This window comes from Poromitra crassiceps (assembly GCF_964638095.1).
Source record: "Poromitra crassiceps genome assembly, chromosome: 28".
In the NCBI taxonomy this organism is placed as follows: Eukaryota; Metazoa; Chordata; class Actinopteri; order Beryciformes; family Melamphaidae; genus Poromitra; species Poromitra crassiceps.
The window spans coordinates 17,989,256-18,006,095 of record NC_139651.1 but is presented as its reverse complement, the minus strand read 5'-3'; the positions used below and the strand labels follow the sequence as shown (position 1 = coordinate 18,006,095).

The 16,840-nt window shown below is 44.1% G+C and overlaps 1 protein-coding gene across 1 annotated transcript; it reads left to right on the top strand.

Moving 5' to 3' along the window:
• Nucleotides 1-758: 758 nt before the first annotated feature.
• cplx3b (complexin 3b) lies at nucleotides 759-8,647 on the top strand (the record flags this gene model as incomplete). Its single annotated transcript, XM_083662344.1, has 3 exons — nucleotides 759-919; nucleotides 8,139-8,226; nucleotides 8,423-8,647. The coding sequence occupies 3 exons, from the start codon at nucleotides 759-761 to the stop codon at nucleotides 8,645-8,647; spliced, it is 474 nt and encodes a 157-aa protein (XP_083518470.1).
• Nucleotides 8,648-16,840: the final 8,193 nt, after the last annotated feature.

Genomic DNA, 16,840 nt, shown 5'->3' with positions numbered 1-16,840 from the left:
AATGTCTGTTCCATTTGAAAGATGCCAGTTTACACGCTCCATCTTCTCAGTCTCCTCCACAGTGGAAATGAACGCGTTAAACCCTAATGCGAGCTGATAACGTGTGAGGGGCGGGGGTATAGTCCATGCCTATCCAAGTGGTTTGGTTTATAAACCGAATTTCAGATCATATGGGTTTAGACTAGAGAAATCCACTTGGCTAATCTGCGTTTGGCAAGCCGTCTCTCTCTCTCTCTCTCTCTTCCTCTGTGTTGACAAACTGTGTGGGAAGAGGGAAGAGAGTCAGGGGCACCAAACTGAACAGCCAGGAGCCACAGAGGATAGTCACGTGTGATGAGTCCTGTCTGACTCATACGAGTTATAATCGGACCGCGAATCACGGGATCCCGTGCAGCCTGGACGCGCGCCGTGCAAGCGCACCGTCCGCCGGTGTCTGCCTGGGATTGGGCGGAGGGAGTGGTGCTGTGTGGATTGGTAGAGTTCAGCGTGCCGCTCCTCTCCATCCTCTACGGCGCGGAGCTGTCCAACGCCAGTGATGCTGAAACCTCCATCCTCCGACTCGTCTCTGGAATAATACGAAGTTTTTTGTTTTGTTTTTGCGCTGGTTTGATCTCACCCATCGAGCCTTTCAGTTATATGCGCTTGTGTGACACTTCCAGACATCGAGTTTGAACATCTTTTGGTGGAAATCTATCCAAGGCTACCACTCCATCCATCAAGCCTTCAACTTTCAAGGACTCGCTCTCCCAGGATAAGCCATGGCTTTCATGGTGAAACACATGGTGGGAGGCCAGCTGAAGAACCTGACAGGCGGACTGACCGAGGAGAAACCCGAAGGAGGAGAGAAATCAGAAGCCGCCGCGCAAGGCATGACCCAAGAGGAATTTGAACAATATCAGCAACAGTTGGAGGAGGAAAAGTAAGGAAATGAATATAAGCTTGTCATAATGAATCGGAATGTGTCAGGAATGCAGTGTAAACGCTGTATTTAATCGTGTTGTGTGCTCTGTGTAAATAGCCAATCTGTGAGCGCTGCCAGTGCGCCGTGCGCTATTTTACGCATCAGTGGCACAACAGTGAGCACGCCGCGCACAGCTGCTCCACTCGCCCAGGGAGCTCTCTGTCTCTGATGTTGGCTAATGTAGGACACGTTTTAATCTGGAAGTATTCCTGGAAGAATATGTCCACGGAAATGTGTAGAGGGATTCATGCCTGCAGGGAAACAGGTTGCTGCATCAGCTCAGTGATTAAGTTTAACCAGCAGGGATGTAATGAGAAACACATAGGTGGCTAAACGAAATCAGGGGAATTTTATAATTTCCAGCTAAATAAGCACAGATCAATTGAAAATGTTCCATTCGGTTAAAATATGAGGCACAGCACAAGTTTTTCTTAAATCAAATGAATGGAAGTCAAATGAACATTTGTGTGAATTTCTTTTTAACAGAAAAATATATGTGGGACTTTTCCTTAACTATCATAAAGATTTATGCCAGTCTGAAAAGGTGTGAACATTTTGTTTTCTTCCCACCATTGAGAGACTGATATTAATTTTGGAGTAGACATGTAATTCCAGCACGCCTTTTATAACGATTGTTTATGCATTAACTCCATGTCAACCCAATTCCTGACCTGCCTGGTCTGACTTCTCCACAGACAGCGTCTCTGTTCATTAGCCTGATGCCTCCCCTATAGGCTACTCCATATTAGATGTTAATTCTCCTGGCCGCGGAGTAACTCACCTCAGTAGATCTGCAACTTTGTCAATTAATCGATTAGTTGATCACAGAAAATTACTTGTCAACTATCTTTTTATAGGCTAATCGATTAAACGTTTTTAGACTAATAAAAAAAACATACTAAAATTACTGTCTTGTTACAGCTTCATTTTCTGGTTTCTTTAGACTTCTATGACAGTAACTGATTTGGGTTGTAGACTGTTGGTCAGGACACAAGAAGACATTTGAGGGTGTCATCTTGGGCTTTTCTAAAAAGTAATCAACCTTTTTTTCCACATTTTATATACAAACGACTAATTGATTAGTCATACATCGTCTGTTGACTCATCTTCTCGACAATACAAAAATAATCGTTAGTTTGCAGACCTCAGCCAGATTGTTACGCCTATGTGGGAGAAGATTCAGATGCATTCAGATTTGGGCAGGAAAACGTTAGATTCTGACGTGTCAAAAATGTATGGCTTTATTGTAACCGGAGAAATCTTCAGGGACATCGCTTCCCACAGGAGGTTCTTCTTACACCCCCTGGCCTTCAAGTCTATTGACATCAATATTAATATATGCCAGTTCAGGAACGCGTCTCACACCAGACATTTTAAACATGGCTGACCTTATTGAGAATTGAACCGCTAGCCCACCTGCTTATTAATGCCATGCTCCTCCAGCGATGAGCTGCACCGTATGCATGGCATGGACGCTCTCTTCTGAACACTGCGTGAACTCGTCACACGGTGACCTTCAGGAGAAGTGAGTTATTAGGCAGAGGTACTAAACCAGCAGCATAGATCACTGCAATGACCATACTGCTCAGATTAAGGGAGAATAGGATTGGGGGGTTGGGGGGGAAGGTGTTCACACTGGCATGTCATATGAGTCACTTTATCACCCCCCAACACCCGGGCCACACTGACAACCCTGCTGCGCATCTGATGCCCTTGAGAGGAGAAGACACAAGGCTCCTCGCTCTGCCATTGGTCGCAAGTGAGCGACCAATGGCAGACTCATGTTAATGCACGGTGACCTCTGGCCTGCACAGATGGAGCCACGGATAGTATCTGCAGATGGAATGACCTTCCCCTGCCACTTGGGGTGCAAGCACTTTGCAAAGCCGTGGTCCTCGGGTGTCCCTAAGACTGTAGATTATGCAGCTGACTTGATCGTGCCAGACAATGTCACCTTCTATGGCTGTGGCTTTGCTTCGGAGAATATTTGATCCGTCTTTAGTGTCGATTTTAGTATCTCTCTCTTCTTGCTCTCTTCATGGTATTCATTGACTGTAGGCTAATGACATTTCAATAATGAGAGACTAGTAGAAAGTATAACAAGCTTTAATGATACAACAAATTAATTTTGGCGTATGACTCCATGATATGATGACGCTCTCCTGAGATGATGAGAGGGCGTCGTCAGTGATGAATAGGATAGGAAATCCCCCATAGGGAATTCTTCAATCAGGAGTCATGACGATGGTGGTGGTCAGGGGAGGAGGTGGGGCGAAAACAACTGCTTCAGCGATGATGATCAGCAACTGAGAATGACACATGGCACATAACAAACAGAGTGATGGACCCTGATATACTACGCTGATTAGGTGATTGGGATCAGCTGGAGAGGAATAGCTTGGGCTGATTGGTTATTGCCACATGTGTGGCAAACTGTGAATGGGTGAGGAGACAGCATCAGAGAAAGGGGGCGAGCCTAACAATGAATGGGTTATACAACCTCAAAGAAAGGGGGCGTGCACTGTGATATGACGAGAACTGGGCGTTGGCTGTTAAGTAGTCTTCATTATTGAAAATAGTCCAAGACATCATTTTGTGAGCTTAGAATTATAAGGTTCTATTTGCCTTCAGTATAGTTCTCAGATTTTGAGTTTCTAAGTTTTCATTGAGGTAAATGGAGACGGGTCAGTTTGTTTTAGAAATTACAGCCTCAAAAATCATTAATAAAAAAATAACACCACGCATATGTCGACAGGCACTCATAGAATATGTTCATGTGACTAAATCATATTTGACCAAAAAAAAAGTCAGATCGAGAACTTTATAATTCCAAGCTCATGGATTGGTCTGTTCAAGTAGGCAGTCTGTTATCATAAAGGTGAAGTTTGGCTACAGGCCAGCAGGCTGTTTAAGCATAATTACGTTCCGTTAACTTAACTTAACTTAAGCTGTTTAAGCATAATGCCATCTTGTTGACGGGCTGGGCTCATATGACTCATAGGCATGGCAGGAAATATAACAAGGCAAAACGTGTCAAACAGACAATTGTAAAACTACACCACAGCCATAAGCATTTAAGTGATGGTGCCCACTGACCAGAGAGAGCAGTGCCAGCAGTCCATGGCACTGCCCTCTGCTGGAGGCATCACATAGTTTCAACTGTTTACAAGAGTGAATTTGAAGAGTTTCATTTAAAAAAGGACATATCCACCACATTCAAAAGTCACTCTGTTTAAAAATGATTTTGTACCCTGGATCCTCAATATTTTAGAGCAGGGGTGGACAATTATTTTTTCCTGGGGAAAAAATAACAAACGTAGATTGTTGCCAGAGAAGGGGGGGGGGGGGGGTTGGGGCTTGTTGCTGTCATACTGTTCCTCTTATTTTATCACTAGATTAAGTTAGAGAAAACATATTACTGTGCACTTATTCACATTCATGACGCACACGTTTTTCAAAATAAAAGCCAATTGAGGTCATCTCATTTGATTTGACTGGCTTCATAAGTAAAATGGTGTGGCTTGTCTTAGCCTCCTGAGACCCAAAGACAACTACATTAAGTGTATTTATTTATTTATTTATTTATTTATTTATTTATTTATTTATTTATTTATTTATTTATTTAAGTCTCTTGGATGCTGGATGATGAATTGCAGTGACATTTCTTTCAAAAATACAATGCATCCATGTTTTGTGGGACGTCCCGTGTCGAGGACATTAGGACACTCTTCCTCCAGGAGGCCTTGTCCTCTAGTCTAGACACTTCTCCCAGGCCTCCAGACACCTCTCCCCCAAAAGGCTCCTCCCTTGGGGCATATCGTGTGTGACCGTTGCCCTCTCGATTGTCCTCAGCTGGTGCCGCCTCATCTGAACTCTCAGCAGCATCCTCTGCTGCAACCTGTCCCAGTTCATCCCCATCAGATGAAATCAGAAATCAGCAATGACATTTGTTGGTGCCTTGTCCACTTTTGTGTCGGGAGGGAGTGGCTGTGGAGGGAGTGGCTGTGGAGGGAGTGGCTGTGGAGGGAGTGGCTGTGGAGGGAGTGGCTGTGGAGGGAGTGGCTGTGGAGTGGCTGTGGAGGGAGTGGCTGTGGAGGGAGTGGCTGTGGAGGGATTTGGTGGAGATTGCATCAGTCTTGTTTTGACAGGAATTGCTGTGCTGTGCTTCTATACTGTAACAACATTGCAGAGGAAGTGTCTGCAAACGAGGACAACACGTCTAAGTTCAGCAGAAGGAAGTATTGTGGTGTGGAAACGCCAAAATGTAATGTCCTCGCAGAGACACCAGGGGACTCAGGAGGTTAAACCTCCTCCCGGGCCAGGCAGAACCATCAAGAGGGCCGGTTCTGGCCCCGGCGGGCCGCATAATGCCCAGGGGCCGGTTGCACCAACTGGTCTTACACTGGTCTTAAGCTAAGTTGGTCGTAACTTTACGACCTAACAGCTACGCCGGTTGCACCAAGACGACTTAAGCCTTATTTTCACTAAGACCAGGCGTAACTCCTACGCCTCGTCAGGAGGAGGCGTAGAGCCTGCCTGTAACAGAGATCTCCGCGGAGACCTTTTTGACCGTTATCGTCGTAACACCGCCAGTTCGCCGTCTTTGAAAGCACGACGTTAGATTATAACTAACTAGTTAACCTAACCCGCCTTCCAAAATGTTGCCGTTAGTTTTTTAGAAGTTAATACATAGAATTGGGAACGTTACATTCAATTTCATTCAGACTGACTGTCTGCTCAATAGCCGCCATTTTTCCCCCAGAGCGAGGGAGGATGGGAGGAGGGAGGGTGTTTTACAGTAGTGGCTGAGAGAGCGTAGTGGCACAGTGCTCCAAGCAGGTCGCGAGGCACATTTTTTGCAACATCATCCAATCAGGGGGCATTCCCTGGCAATTCACATGGACGCGCATTGCTACGACCAGCATAGTTAAGACCAGACATAAGCCGTGTTGGTGCAACAGGCGTAAGTCCATGGTCTTAACTAAGACCGACGTAGGAGTTACGACCAGGCATAGTTAAGACCAGTTGGTGCAACCGGCCCCTGGTCTGTTTTAGAGATTCTGAATGAAGCACTCCAGTTAATATTGTCTTTCCTCAAGAGGGACATGTTGATCATCTTCATCTTCAGTTCAGTCCTTGGATGCAGCACTGCAGCTTGTCAGAACTGCTTGCGTTCTGATTTATATTTAAAGGACACTAGTAAAATATGAATGTTTTTCCATGTGCATGGTATAATAATAATCATAATAATAATCATCATAATCATAATAATATGATGACCATAAGACAATGGAGGTGAGTCCAGGGCAGGCTGGGTGGGATAGGCTGGCAGCTGTGGAAGTGGGTGAGTGGTAGGGGTAGTCAGTCTGTAGTTAGTTAGTTAGAGAATTTTAGCAAAATGCTTGGACCATCTGTGAAAAAATTTACTACCAATAGCTTTCTTCACCAATGTGTTCTTATAGGTGTCTAGAATCACCTCTCAATTAGTGCAAACCCAAATCCTCGTGGAAAATCCTGGAGAGCCAATCAAAGTTAAGGTGCCCCGAGGGCTTGGGTGAAAAATATGATAAAAATTAAAAGTCTAAAATGAACTTGTGGGGTGTCTAACTAGGGGTTTTCAGGGGTGCTGAATCCATTCCAAACATTATTTTTGAGTAAAAATGTCTCCCTGACCATATGATATTGGTATATTGGTTATTGTTATGTAAAGCAGTGTATAATCAACGGTATTTTCCACAAGGATTTGGGTTTGCACTAATTGAGGTGATTCTAGACACCTATAAGAACACATTGGTGAAGAAAGCTATTGGTAGTAAATTTTTTCACAGATGGCCCAAGCATTTTGCTAAAATTCTCTAACTAAGTAAGCTACTGCTTGTAGTCCACATCCGTGGAGGAGGGAAGTCCCTCGCAGGAGCAGTGGACGGGCAGCATGCTGCATCATCTGGGCTCTCTTCTGGCTTCCCTCCCCGAGGCATGACTGCTGCTCACCCACCTTCTGCTGGCCCAGCCCAGACTCTGGATACAGTCAGAGTGCAGCTCCCTATCCTCTTTAACAAGGTTGTTAATTGCTAGCTCGATCAGGCTCAAATCCAGCTATGTGGATTCTTCAACTGCACATAGCAATAATGATCAATGACTTTGTTACACCCCAAGTCTAGGAGTTAGGACTGTAACATGAAATACACGGAAACAGTATCAAAGTTGCAACAAAAACATTTTATTGCTCAAAAAGGGGAAAAGCGGGAACGAGGTCTAGCTGACAGGGAAATCTGGTCCAGCAGGCCGCCGCCTTCAATACCAGCTGATGTTACCCCTCTGTCGGCACTGCTGTTCCCTACCACAAAAGGTAGCGCCTCGTTCCTGTAAGATACAAAGAAACAAACATGATTTATAAACAAAAACCAAAATGCACAAAGAAAAACAATTGAATGAGATGGTGTGTAAATGCGCGGATGAGAGAGTACTGGTCTCACACTCCAGTACAACTCTGTTGTAATGTTGAAAGTGAGTCCAATCAGCAACCAAATCTCCAACCAGCTGCACCTGGGAAAGACTGGGCCAAAGACACTGTCGACCACAAGATAAACACCCGCAACCAGGAAGTATGTCACGGAAATAGCTAACGACAAGGAAAATGGACCGGACTCTCGGCCCATTGACGAGTCTACACATAAACTATATAATTCACAAAGAAAAGAAAAAAAACAAACGACACAGTCGTAACAGACTTTCTTAATTTTCCGGTTTTGAATCATGGGCAGATTTAGTTGGGGGTTAAAAAAAATCAAAAAAATCTTACCATTGTTAAACTCCATGCCACTGTCTGGCTGAATATGATCATAAAAACAGACAAATTTTTTCGCCAAGTCCCCTTCCCCCTTGCAGCCCTGTCTGGTGCAACACCCCCCTCCCCCACGTATAAAAGTCAGAATCCGCCCATGGTTTGAATGTGTGTTCAGTTGAATAACAATTCTTTCTTAAATGTGTGTAACTTGAAGGAGTAGCACGTGTGCTGCCAGTTTAAACCTTCTTAGAACTGAAGAGGTGGACAGCAGCTGATTAGAGGAGACACTTGCTATCAGCTTTGGTTGGAAGCTGAGAGTATCTCAATTTGTGTGTCCAAAGGCATCTTGAATATTCTGCTAAAAATGAATGTTTTTCCTCCTTTCTCCAGGCAAGAACGAGAAGCTAATTTTGCCCAGAAGAAAGCTGAGAGGGCTACAGTCAGAAGTCACTTCCGAGAGAAATACAGACTACCAAAGGTAGGCCTAAACCGACAGCTGATCCTGGTCTGCCTTTGTAAAGAGAACTAAAGACACAACAACTAAATTCTCAAACATGGTCACTGCCTTTGGAACGCCAACACATCATTTTTAAACATTTATATTAAAAGTTTACTAGAATTTGTCGCATTTTTTATTTCATGATTCACTCCCTCTTCTCGCCTGTCCATCTCAGAACGAGCTGGACGAGACCCAGATCCAGCAGGCGGGGGACGATGTGGAGCTGCCCACAGAGCTGGCCAAGATGATCGCTCTGGACAACCAGGAGGAGGAGCACAAGCAGTCCGTGCTGGGCCATCTGACCAACATCCAGAACGTGGACATGGACCAGCTGAAGGACAAAGCCCAGGCCACGCTGGAAGACCTCAAGAAGCAGACGGAGAACTGCAGCCTCATGTGATCTGGACAACTCTCCGTTCCTGCACGTTGGAGTTTTTTCTTCTACAAACATTTCCCGGGGGCAGAAATAATCTCATTGGTTGAGTTCAACTTCAGTGGGTGGAGCCAAAGAGCCACAGTTTGTCTGGCTAATGCCTACCCCACACTACAGGATAATTTGCAAGATTATGGCCAAGATTCCCCCCTCCCGATTTTCTCGGGGGTGCTCCCGATTTGATGCGCGTCGGGCAGATAATCTTCCCAAATTATCCTGTAGTGTGTGGGGTTCAAAGATTCACAATCGGGAAGACTGCCTCTTCCCGATTGTGAATCGGGCATATCTAACATGTTAGATATTTACAACCCGACAGGCGATTGCATCTTGAGCAGAGAGCCAGTAGTAGCTGCGTTTCCATACAGTTTTTCGCAAAATAATCTGGTCCGCGTCCGCCCGCAGCCCCCCACAGAAACAAAGAACGAGGAAATTGTCATCGAGGTGAAATACCCGTGCGTCTTTGAACGGGACGGAAAACTAATGCTATACTGCAAAGCATGTAGCCTAAAACAAGCGCTTAGATCGGCGAGTGTCCGCACGGAAAAGTGAGTCAAATCAGCAGACACGCCCCTCCACAAGGCACCTGTGCAGACGGTTTTCGCCTGGCCGTGCACAGTAGGCCTACACCCCGAATGGACGCGGCTGGGCGGACAAAATTGAGTTTTCAAGACTTCCGCGAGCAGAAAACCACACAGTGTATAAAAGCTCCACACGTTTCCTCGTCAAGATTCATTTTAAAAGTTAACGTCGAGCCCTGCTTCCAAGGTGAATCTTCTGCATAATCTTCTAGTGTGTGGGGTTGCGTTTGAACAGACGCGATTGTGTGTGTGTCCCAAGATTGAAATGTTAAAAAATCGGCTCTCTCTGTCCTGTAGTGTGTGGGCTCTCAAGATTTTTATAATCTTCAAGGATTTGAAAATCCTGTAGTGTGGGGTAGGCATAAGTAGCCTAACATTAGACTGAATAGAGTAGAATAGAGTACCTCAGGATGTTAGCGCTTCCTGGTTGCCTCATCTCAAAGCCAATGGGTTTTTTGTATACATGGATTTTGGTTAAATGCTTGAAATTGCTTAACAATGCGCGACCTTAATAGGTCTTGACAAAAATGTATGAAAGTGCGATCTGTGTGTTCAGTAAGATGACCTTCACAAATGAGGACCACTTTTATGATTTTTGAAGCATAAAGGCATGTTCAGAAAACGCTTCAAAAATAACAAAAGTGGTCCTCATTTGTGAAGGTTATCTGGATTGATTGATTGATTGATTTTATTTATGGATATAGCAGAACAAAATCCAAGGGATAGACATGTAAAAGTGTGAACACTTATTTCCAACATGGTCAATGGTGCATTGTCTTGCTAACCACAAAGGTCGCAGTTTCATATACTTTTGTTAACCACAGACCAGGCATTTAACAAAAATCCCCATACAAAAATCCCATTGACTTCCCGACGAGGGAACCAGGAAGTGCATGACCTCTGGGTTGGCCTACAAAAATACCCTGCGGTACTCTATTGGGATAATGAAGCCTTGGTTAGCCTATAGAGACACTGCATGAAATAGGCCACGCCCATCACGGGGGAACGCTCTCCGTTCACTTCCACACACCAGAGTCATTTTCCTTGAATTAAACATAGCCAAAAGCTGTTGTGTGGTGGGGCTGCGCAGACAACAAATGTAAAAAATCGCCAATTCAAGTTTTTTTGTACTCCCGAGCAAAACAAAGAAGTCATTGAGAATTGGCGAGAATAAAAATGTGGATCTAGCTGTCAGTGAAGTTGGAGTGTTCATGTTCCGTATCTTTGTGTGCAACACGCGACCATGCACATGACATAGGAGAACGCCAGGATCCGGGGGAGAGTTTTTGTTTCCCCCCGTTTTGGGCGTGGTTTCTGAATGATGACGCGCTCCGCAGTGTCTCTAGCTGAGATCAAACATTCCATACTAGTCTACAGCTATCTAGGTAAGCTAGTTAGTTAGCTAACATGCTGACCTTCCAAGATAATGAATGCCATGGTCACGAATGAATGAAAAAAGCAAACGCTTACATAATTATATTTTTTTATTTGCCATTCAAATTTGCCAGTTAGCAAGGTTCTTTGGCTCATTGATGTTAACTGAACCAATGAGATTATTTCGGACTCTAAAAGTTTGTAGAACAAACTCCTATCTGGTCACTCCCTTCCTCCCGTTTCCCATGTACCTCATGTGACTAGCATCATGCTTCTCAAACCTCTCATCTGCATTATGAATATGTGGAATACATACACTACATCTTCTTATTTATATATATATATATATATATATATATATATATATATATATATATATATATATATATATATATATATATATAAAAGAGAGTAAGTGGGTTCTGTCTGTTTCTCTGTCCGCAATTTTTGTCCCACATTGTGAGATCTGTGACGAGTTTGGTCAGTAATGATGTCACTGATGATGTCACAATGTCTATGACATCATCAGTCAATGTGCGTCGTCAGTGATGCGAAGTTGGGCACAATTGTGCGCTGAGTGATGTCACTAGTCGACACTCCATAATGTGATCAGTGATGGTCACACAGCGGGCGAGCTGCGTATGCGAGCCTGGGCCGGGCAAGCCAAGGAATCGAGCATGCGTAGCGTGCAGGATTTCTAGTTCATATGATAAATGTGGGGAAATAGTACATTTCTGTAAGGAAAGATTTAATGACGGAGCGCTTTCTGGGGTCATTTATATTCCACATGCAAAATCACTTAATCTTTGGAATAATCAATAGTTCTACAGATCAACAAACAGGGACGTTGGCCTTTGCAGTGAGAGCTTACTAATCTTGGGACCCTGACGAAAGCTCCATGTGAGCTGAAAAGCATTAGCTTTTATTTGCTAGACATATTTAATAAATATTTTCCCTACTTCAGTTCAGTGTGCCTCGGACATCTTTACAAGGTTGTCTTCTCTACAGCTCCAAGATCTGTAAGCTGCTTTCTACAAACACAGACCTTGTTTGTTTGTTGCTCTGGTAAAATTCTGTTTTAGCGGTTGAAGCTGACGTAAAATCGACACACAATTTGAGAAGCGCTAATGTAAATGTCAATATTTACAGTTAAGTGTGCATGTCATTATTTACCATGCTCCTGAATTGAACATACTATATCAATCTCAACTATATAGGGAGTAAACCCATGTGCGCCCTGCATCCGGTGGCTATAAGCCACGGACGCTGCAATGGAGTAGCCTAGCTACAGAGGAATGCTAACGCTTTAGAAGCCTCTGTCGAAAACATTCCAGGCAGCATAAAGGAAATGGCACAAGTATGTCAAACTGTAATCGCAGTGTGTACAATACATTACAAACGACATGCCCACATGAGTATTTATGTTGTATAAGATGTAAATATATCCGCTGTTTGCCTGTCGGCAGCAGGCCTGTAGTCAGTCCGTGTCCGTCGACTGGCCGGGTCTTGTCTTCTTGGCTTGAAGTCTATATCCCCTCACACTCAGTGGTGCTGTGTTGTGCTGGTGGTTTTTTCGTGTCGTTCAGCTGATCATGTGATATGTCTTCAGCCATGTGATAGGTCTTCAGCTGATCATGTGATATGTCTTCAGCCATGTGATAGGTCTTCAGCTGATCATGTGATGTGTCCAGTGGTGTCTTTGAAAACGTCGTCCTTGGGCTGACAGTGCTGTAGCGTTTAGTCAGCACGCAGCCATTATGAAACAAGCCATGTACTTGCTATTTCGTCTGACTCGTTGTCCTTCTCTATCTTCTCTATAGCCGAAGTGAAGCTGTGGGGGAATGAAGAAGTGTCATTGGTGTTTGTATTACATCCATTCACATGTTTGCCAATGTTTCCTCTGGTTTTATGTAGCAATGGTGCCAGGGGGTAGGGGTGCTTTGCTTCCACATATTTTAGTTCCTATTATGGCTCCATTGCCAAAGGTGTTTTTCTTTGCTTTACTTTATCAAGATAGAAAATAGAATTCTAAATATTAAGACTACACTGTTTTGTTTTAGAAGAAATTTAAAGGCCATATATATATATATATATATATATATGTATATGTATGTATTAGGGGGGTGTAACGGTACACAAAAATCACGGTTCGGTACGTACCTCGGTTTTGACGCCACGGTTCGGTACATTTTCGGTACAGTAAAGGAAGGAAAAAAGCAAAACATATAATTGCTTGTTACCGTTTATTTTGAACTCTTGTTAACAAGTTTGCAGGCTTTTACAGTGGAGCAGCAGTAATAATCGCAGTAGGTAGGCCTTCTCAGATTTATTTTTCTGTTTTAATAACAGTAGTGACCTCAATTGGACCACTAGTGAACTCTAGTGGGAACAACCACATTGACTCAAGTGCAGCATTAGTGCATTAACAGAGCAGCATTAACATTAACAGTTCAAGCTTATAGGCCTGCACAGATTCTTAGTCTTTTCTTTTTTCTAGGAAATTAACTTTTCCAGCTTGACTGAATACAAAATAAAGTGCAGCATCAAAATAATAGTAAACAATAGGGGTGTTGGAAAAAATCGATTCACCTAAGTATCGCGATTTTTAATGTCACGATTTTTTGAATCGATCTTTTATGCCAGAATCGATAATCGCAAAAAAAAAAAAAAAAAAAAATCCAGCTGTGTACTTCAGTACACAGCTGTACTGGACCGGACGTCCTGTACCGGAAAATTTCGGTATGATTACGTGTACCTTTACACGCCTAGTATGTATGTGTTAATGGGTGGAACTGGAGCCATAAAGCATAGCCTACTCTTTGCCATGTATGAGTGTGATTTTCAGTCATAATTATAGACCAATTGTGATTTCTGTTGTCATCCTGTTTAACATGGAGTTTCTTCTCCTACTTTGGTTGTTTCTTTTCACAGTATCCCTGTTATTTTGGGTCTCTGAAAGGATCTCAATGTTTTTGAGTTGAAAATACAATAAACTGCTTTTTAGGATATGCCTATCCTTCCTCTTGTTTTTTTCATGATGCTTGTGCAGGACAGCTAGTTGTCAGTTGTCAGTCTAAAACCCCTTTCACACATACAGCCTTTCCCTGGAATATCCTAGGGACCCCCCTCACTGTATTATTAGTATTTTATTATTATTATTATTATTATTATTATTATTATTATTATTATTATTATTATTATAGCTTTTAAAAGTAGTTAAATCTCATAAGTCACATAAGTTGTTGCAGCAATTTTTGGGCTGATACCATTTTGTTACACAGATTTGGTGCAAGATTTAAACATTTTTTATTTAAAAGAAAGGGTAAAAAATGTCTCCAAAAATGAAGACACCAAGACCTTGAGGAACACCATAGAAAAATGCATGCTGTGATTTGACATAAAAAACTTTTGACTTAAAGAGATTTCTGTAAGAATTGTATTTTTCTGCAATTGGGTGGTAAGCAGAGCACTTCTGTTCTGAAAGTTGCTCAGAAACCCCCTTAAAGCCATACAACTCCTGAATGCCCTAGGTCTCTAGTTTGTGGCTCTAAAGTTTCATGAGGCTGTGATTATGCTAGAGGTTATAGGTCATTTTATACAGTGAGTCCATGATTTGAAGAATTGTCTCTACAATCAAATGGATACTATGGGGACGACTAACATCATCACACATGAATATAATTGGGCTGATTCCACAAGAGTCTTGGGTTTCCAGTCATACACATTTTATGTAATTCAAAGACCGTTATGGAACCCCCCGCGGTTCAGACAGGGCCCAAATGCAAGACTACATGCCCAAAAGGTTTCAACTTCACTTCCTTGTGTTTTTGCAAAACGACTTTGAATTGAACTGCAAATCCATTGTGTGTGTTGCTGTAATAGCTGTATAATTTATTTAATGAAAACAGTGCACAAACAGCCAGGGATGTATTACCGACCTATCTGTCAAACTCCTGAAGTTTACAGACAACACACAGTCATCATCAGCTTCATCTGCGACTGCGATGAGTATGCATACAGACAGGAGGTTGAACGGTTTGCCCTCTGGTGCGGTCAGAACAACCTGGAGCTCAACACTCAAAACTCTTACTTTTACGCTAGCCGCTAGCTAATAGCCACAGTAGCCGACTACCCACAATGCATTACGTTATCCCAGCACCAAGCTAGCTAGCTAATGTTAGCTGCTGCCGGTTGGTTGGCTAGCTAGCTAGCGAATGTTAGCCGTTAGCTAACGTTAGCTAGACAAACACAGACATGCAGAGCTCCAAAAACAACTTTCACCCGGCTTTTTGTGATGGGGGCGTAAACCACGGAACCAGAATGAACACCGGAAGGAAGTGCGCCAAAAAACGTCTTTGTTGCCGTTAGCTTGACGTCTCTTTCCTCGATTAATTGTCTGATGCAAAGCTTCTGTATTGGCTTAAAAGATGTGAGATTGTGAATCCACAATGTTTCTACAAGAACTTCAAAAACTTCGTTCGGTACGTCCATCTTTTGTTTTGTTGTTTGCCGTTCTGATACGTTGTGTCTAATTGTCAAGTTAACGTAAAAGTTGACGAGCTATATCCGCTGTTACTTCCTGTCTAGGGCGGGCTCTAGGCCGGAACCAGGCAGGGTGACAAAATCAATTGTGAACGGAGGCCAGGCTCTTTCTCGCCGAGAAGAGCCTGGTGACGCGAGGTTAAGCGCGAGCCATTCAGGGGGAGGAAGTCCATATATGGTCCATCCGGTCATGGGGCACAGCGATTGGCTGGCTCTGTTTCAAATCTGAGCCAGCCAATCGCGTTGTCCTGCGCTGTTTGGGGACAGTGTATAAAAGGCGACCGCTGAGAGGGGTGGGTGGGGGAACCAGAGAGGGGAGAGGGAGAGGGGAGGGAGAGAGGAGGAACCAGAGAGGCCGAGAGGAGAGGGGAGGGAGGAGAGGAGAGAGGGGAGGGGAGGAGAGGAGAGAGGAAAGGGGAGGGAGAGGGGAGAGGAAAGGGGAGGGAGAGAGGGGGAACCAGAGAGGCCGAGAGGAGAGGGGGAGAGGGGAGAGAGGGAGAGGGAGAGGGGAGGGAGAGAGGGGGAACCAGAGAGGCCGAGAGGAGAGGGGGAGAGGACAGGAGAGGGGAGGAGAGAGGGAGAGGAGAGAGGAAAGGGGAGGAGAGAGGGAGAGGAAAGGGGAGGGAGAGAGGGGGAACCAGAGAGGCCGAGAGGAGAGGGGGAGAGGACAGGAGAGGGGGAGAGGAGAGAGGAAAGGCGAGGAGGAGAGGGAGAGCGGGAACCAGAGCAGCCGAGAGGAGAGGGGGAGAGGGGAGAGGAGAGGACCGTGGGAGAGGGAAGGAGAGGAGAGGAGAGGAAAGGAAGAGACGCATCTGTCAAAGGGGGTATGCAGCCTTTGTTTTTGTTTCTGCTTTTTGTTTGTTTTTAAATTTTGTGTTGTTGTGAATGAATGTGTTTGGGTGTCTGTGTGACTGAGACAATCAGATTGGACAGCAGATTGGGACAATCAGATTGGGACATCGGATGCTGAGATCCAACCTACCTGCTCCCCGCCCCCCCCCCCCCCCACGATCCCCTCCCTCACGCCCCCCCCCCCCCCCCCCCCCACGGTCCCCTCCCTCACGCCCCCCCAACCTGCCTGCATCCTCCACCAGCACAATTAGCTTAGTACACACCAGAGGAGGTTTTTCCAGTGAGGCATAGGAGGATGGTCCTCCTCTATTAGATTGGGGATTTTATATTAAAAAAAAAAAAAAAAAAAAAAAAAAAAAAATTCATTTTTCAATTTTTTTTTTATAATAAAATATCAATCAAATGTGTTCTTTCTTATGTGCAGACGCTCATTTTTCCATTCATTATATTCTTATATGCTTAAACAACAGTGACCTGAACTGATGGAAAGGAGAGCTCCATGCAGAGAGTCACTCTGGCCCTGGTCCCAGCCTTTAGTAGGCAGATAAAAAAACTTCGCCCTGTGGGTGTTTATTTATTTGGTCATTTATCTAATGAAAAATATGATTGGTTGAAAAACACTTGCAATTCACAGAACCCTGACAGAAACACGTGAGAGTGATGTGTTTTCCCACCAATCACATTGAGCTGGAGGTTTGCACGCCCTTACCCTGGTTAAACCAGGTGAAATCTAATTGGTTGTTGGTTGGATAGATGGCTGACAGTGATTGACATTCTGTATTGTCTAGGGGTGTCACAATATATCGTCCCACGA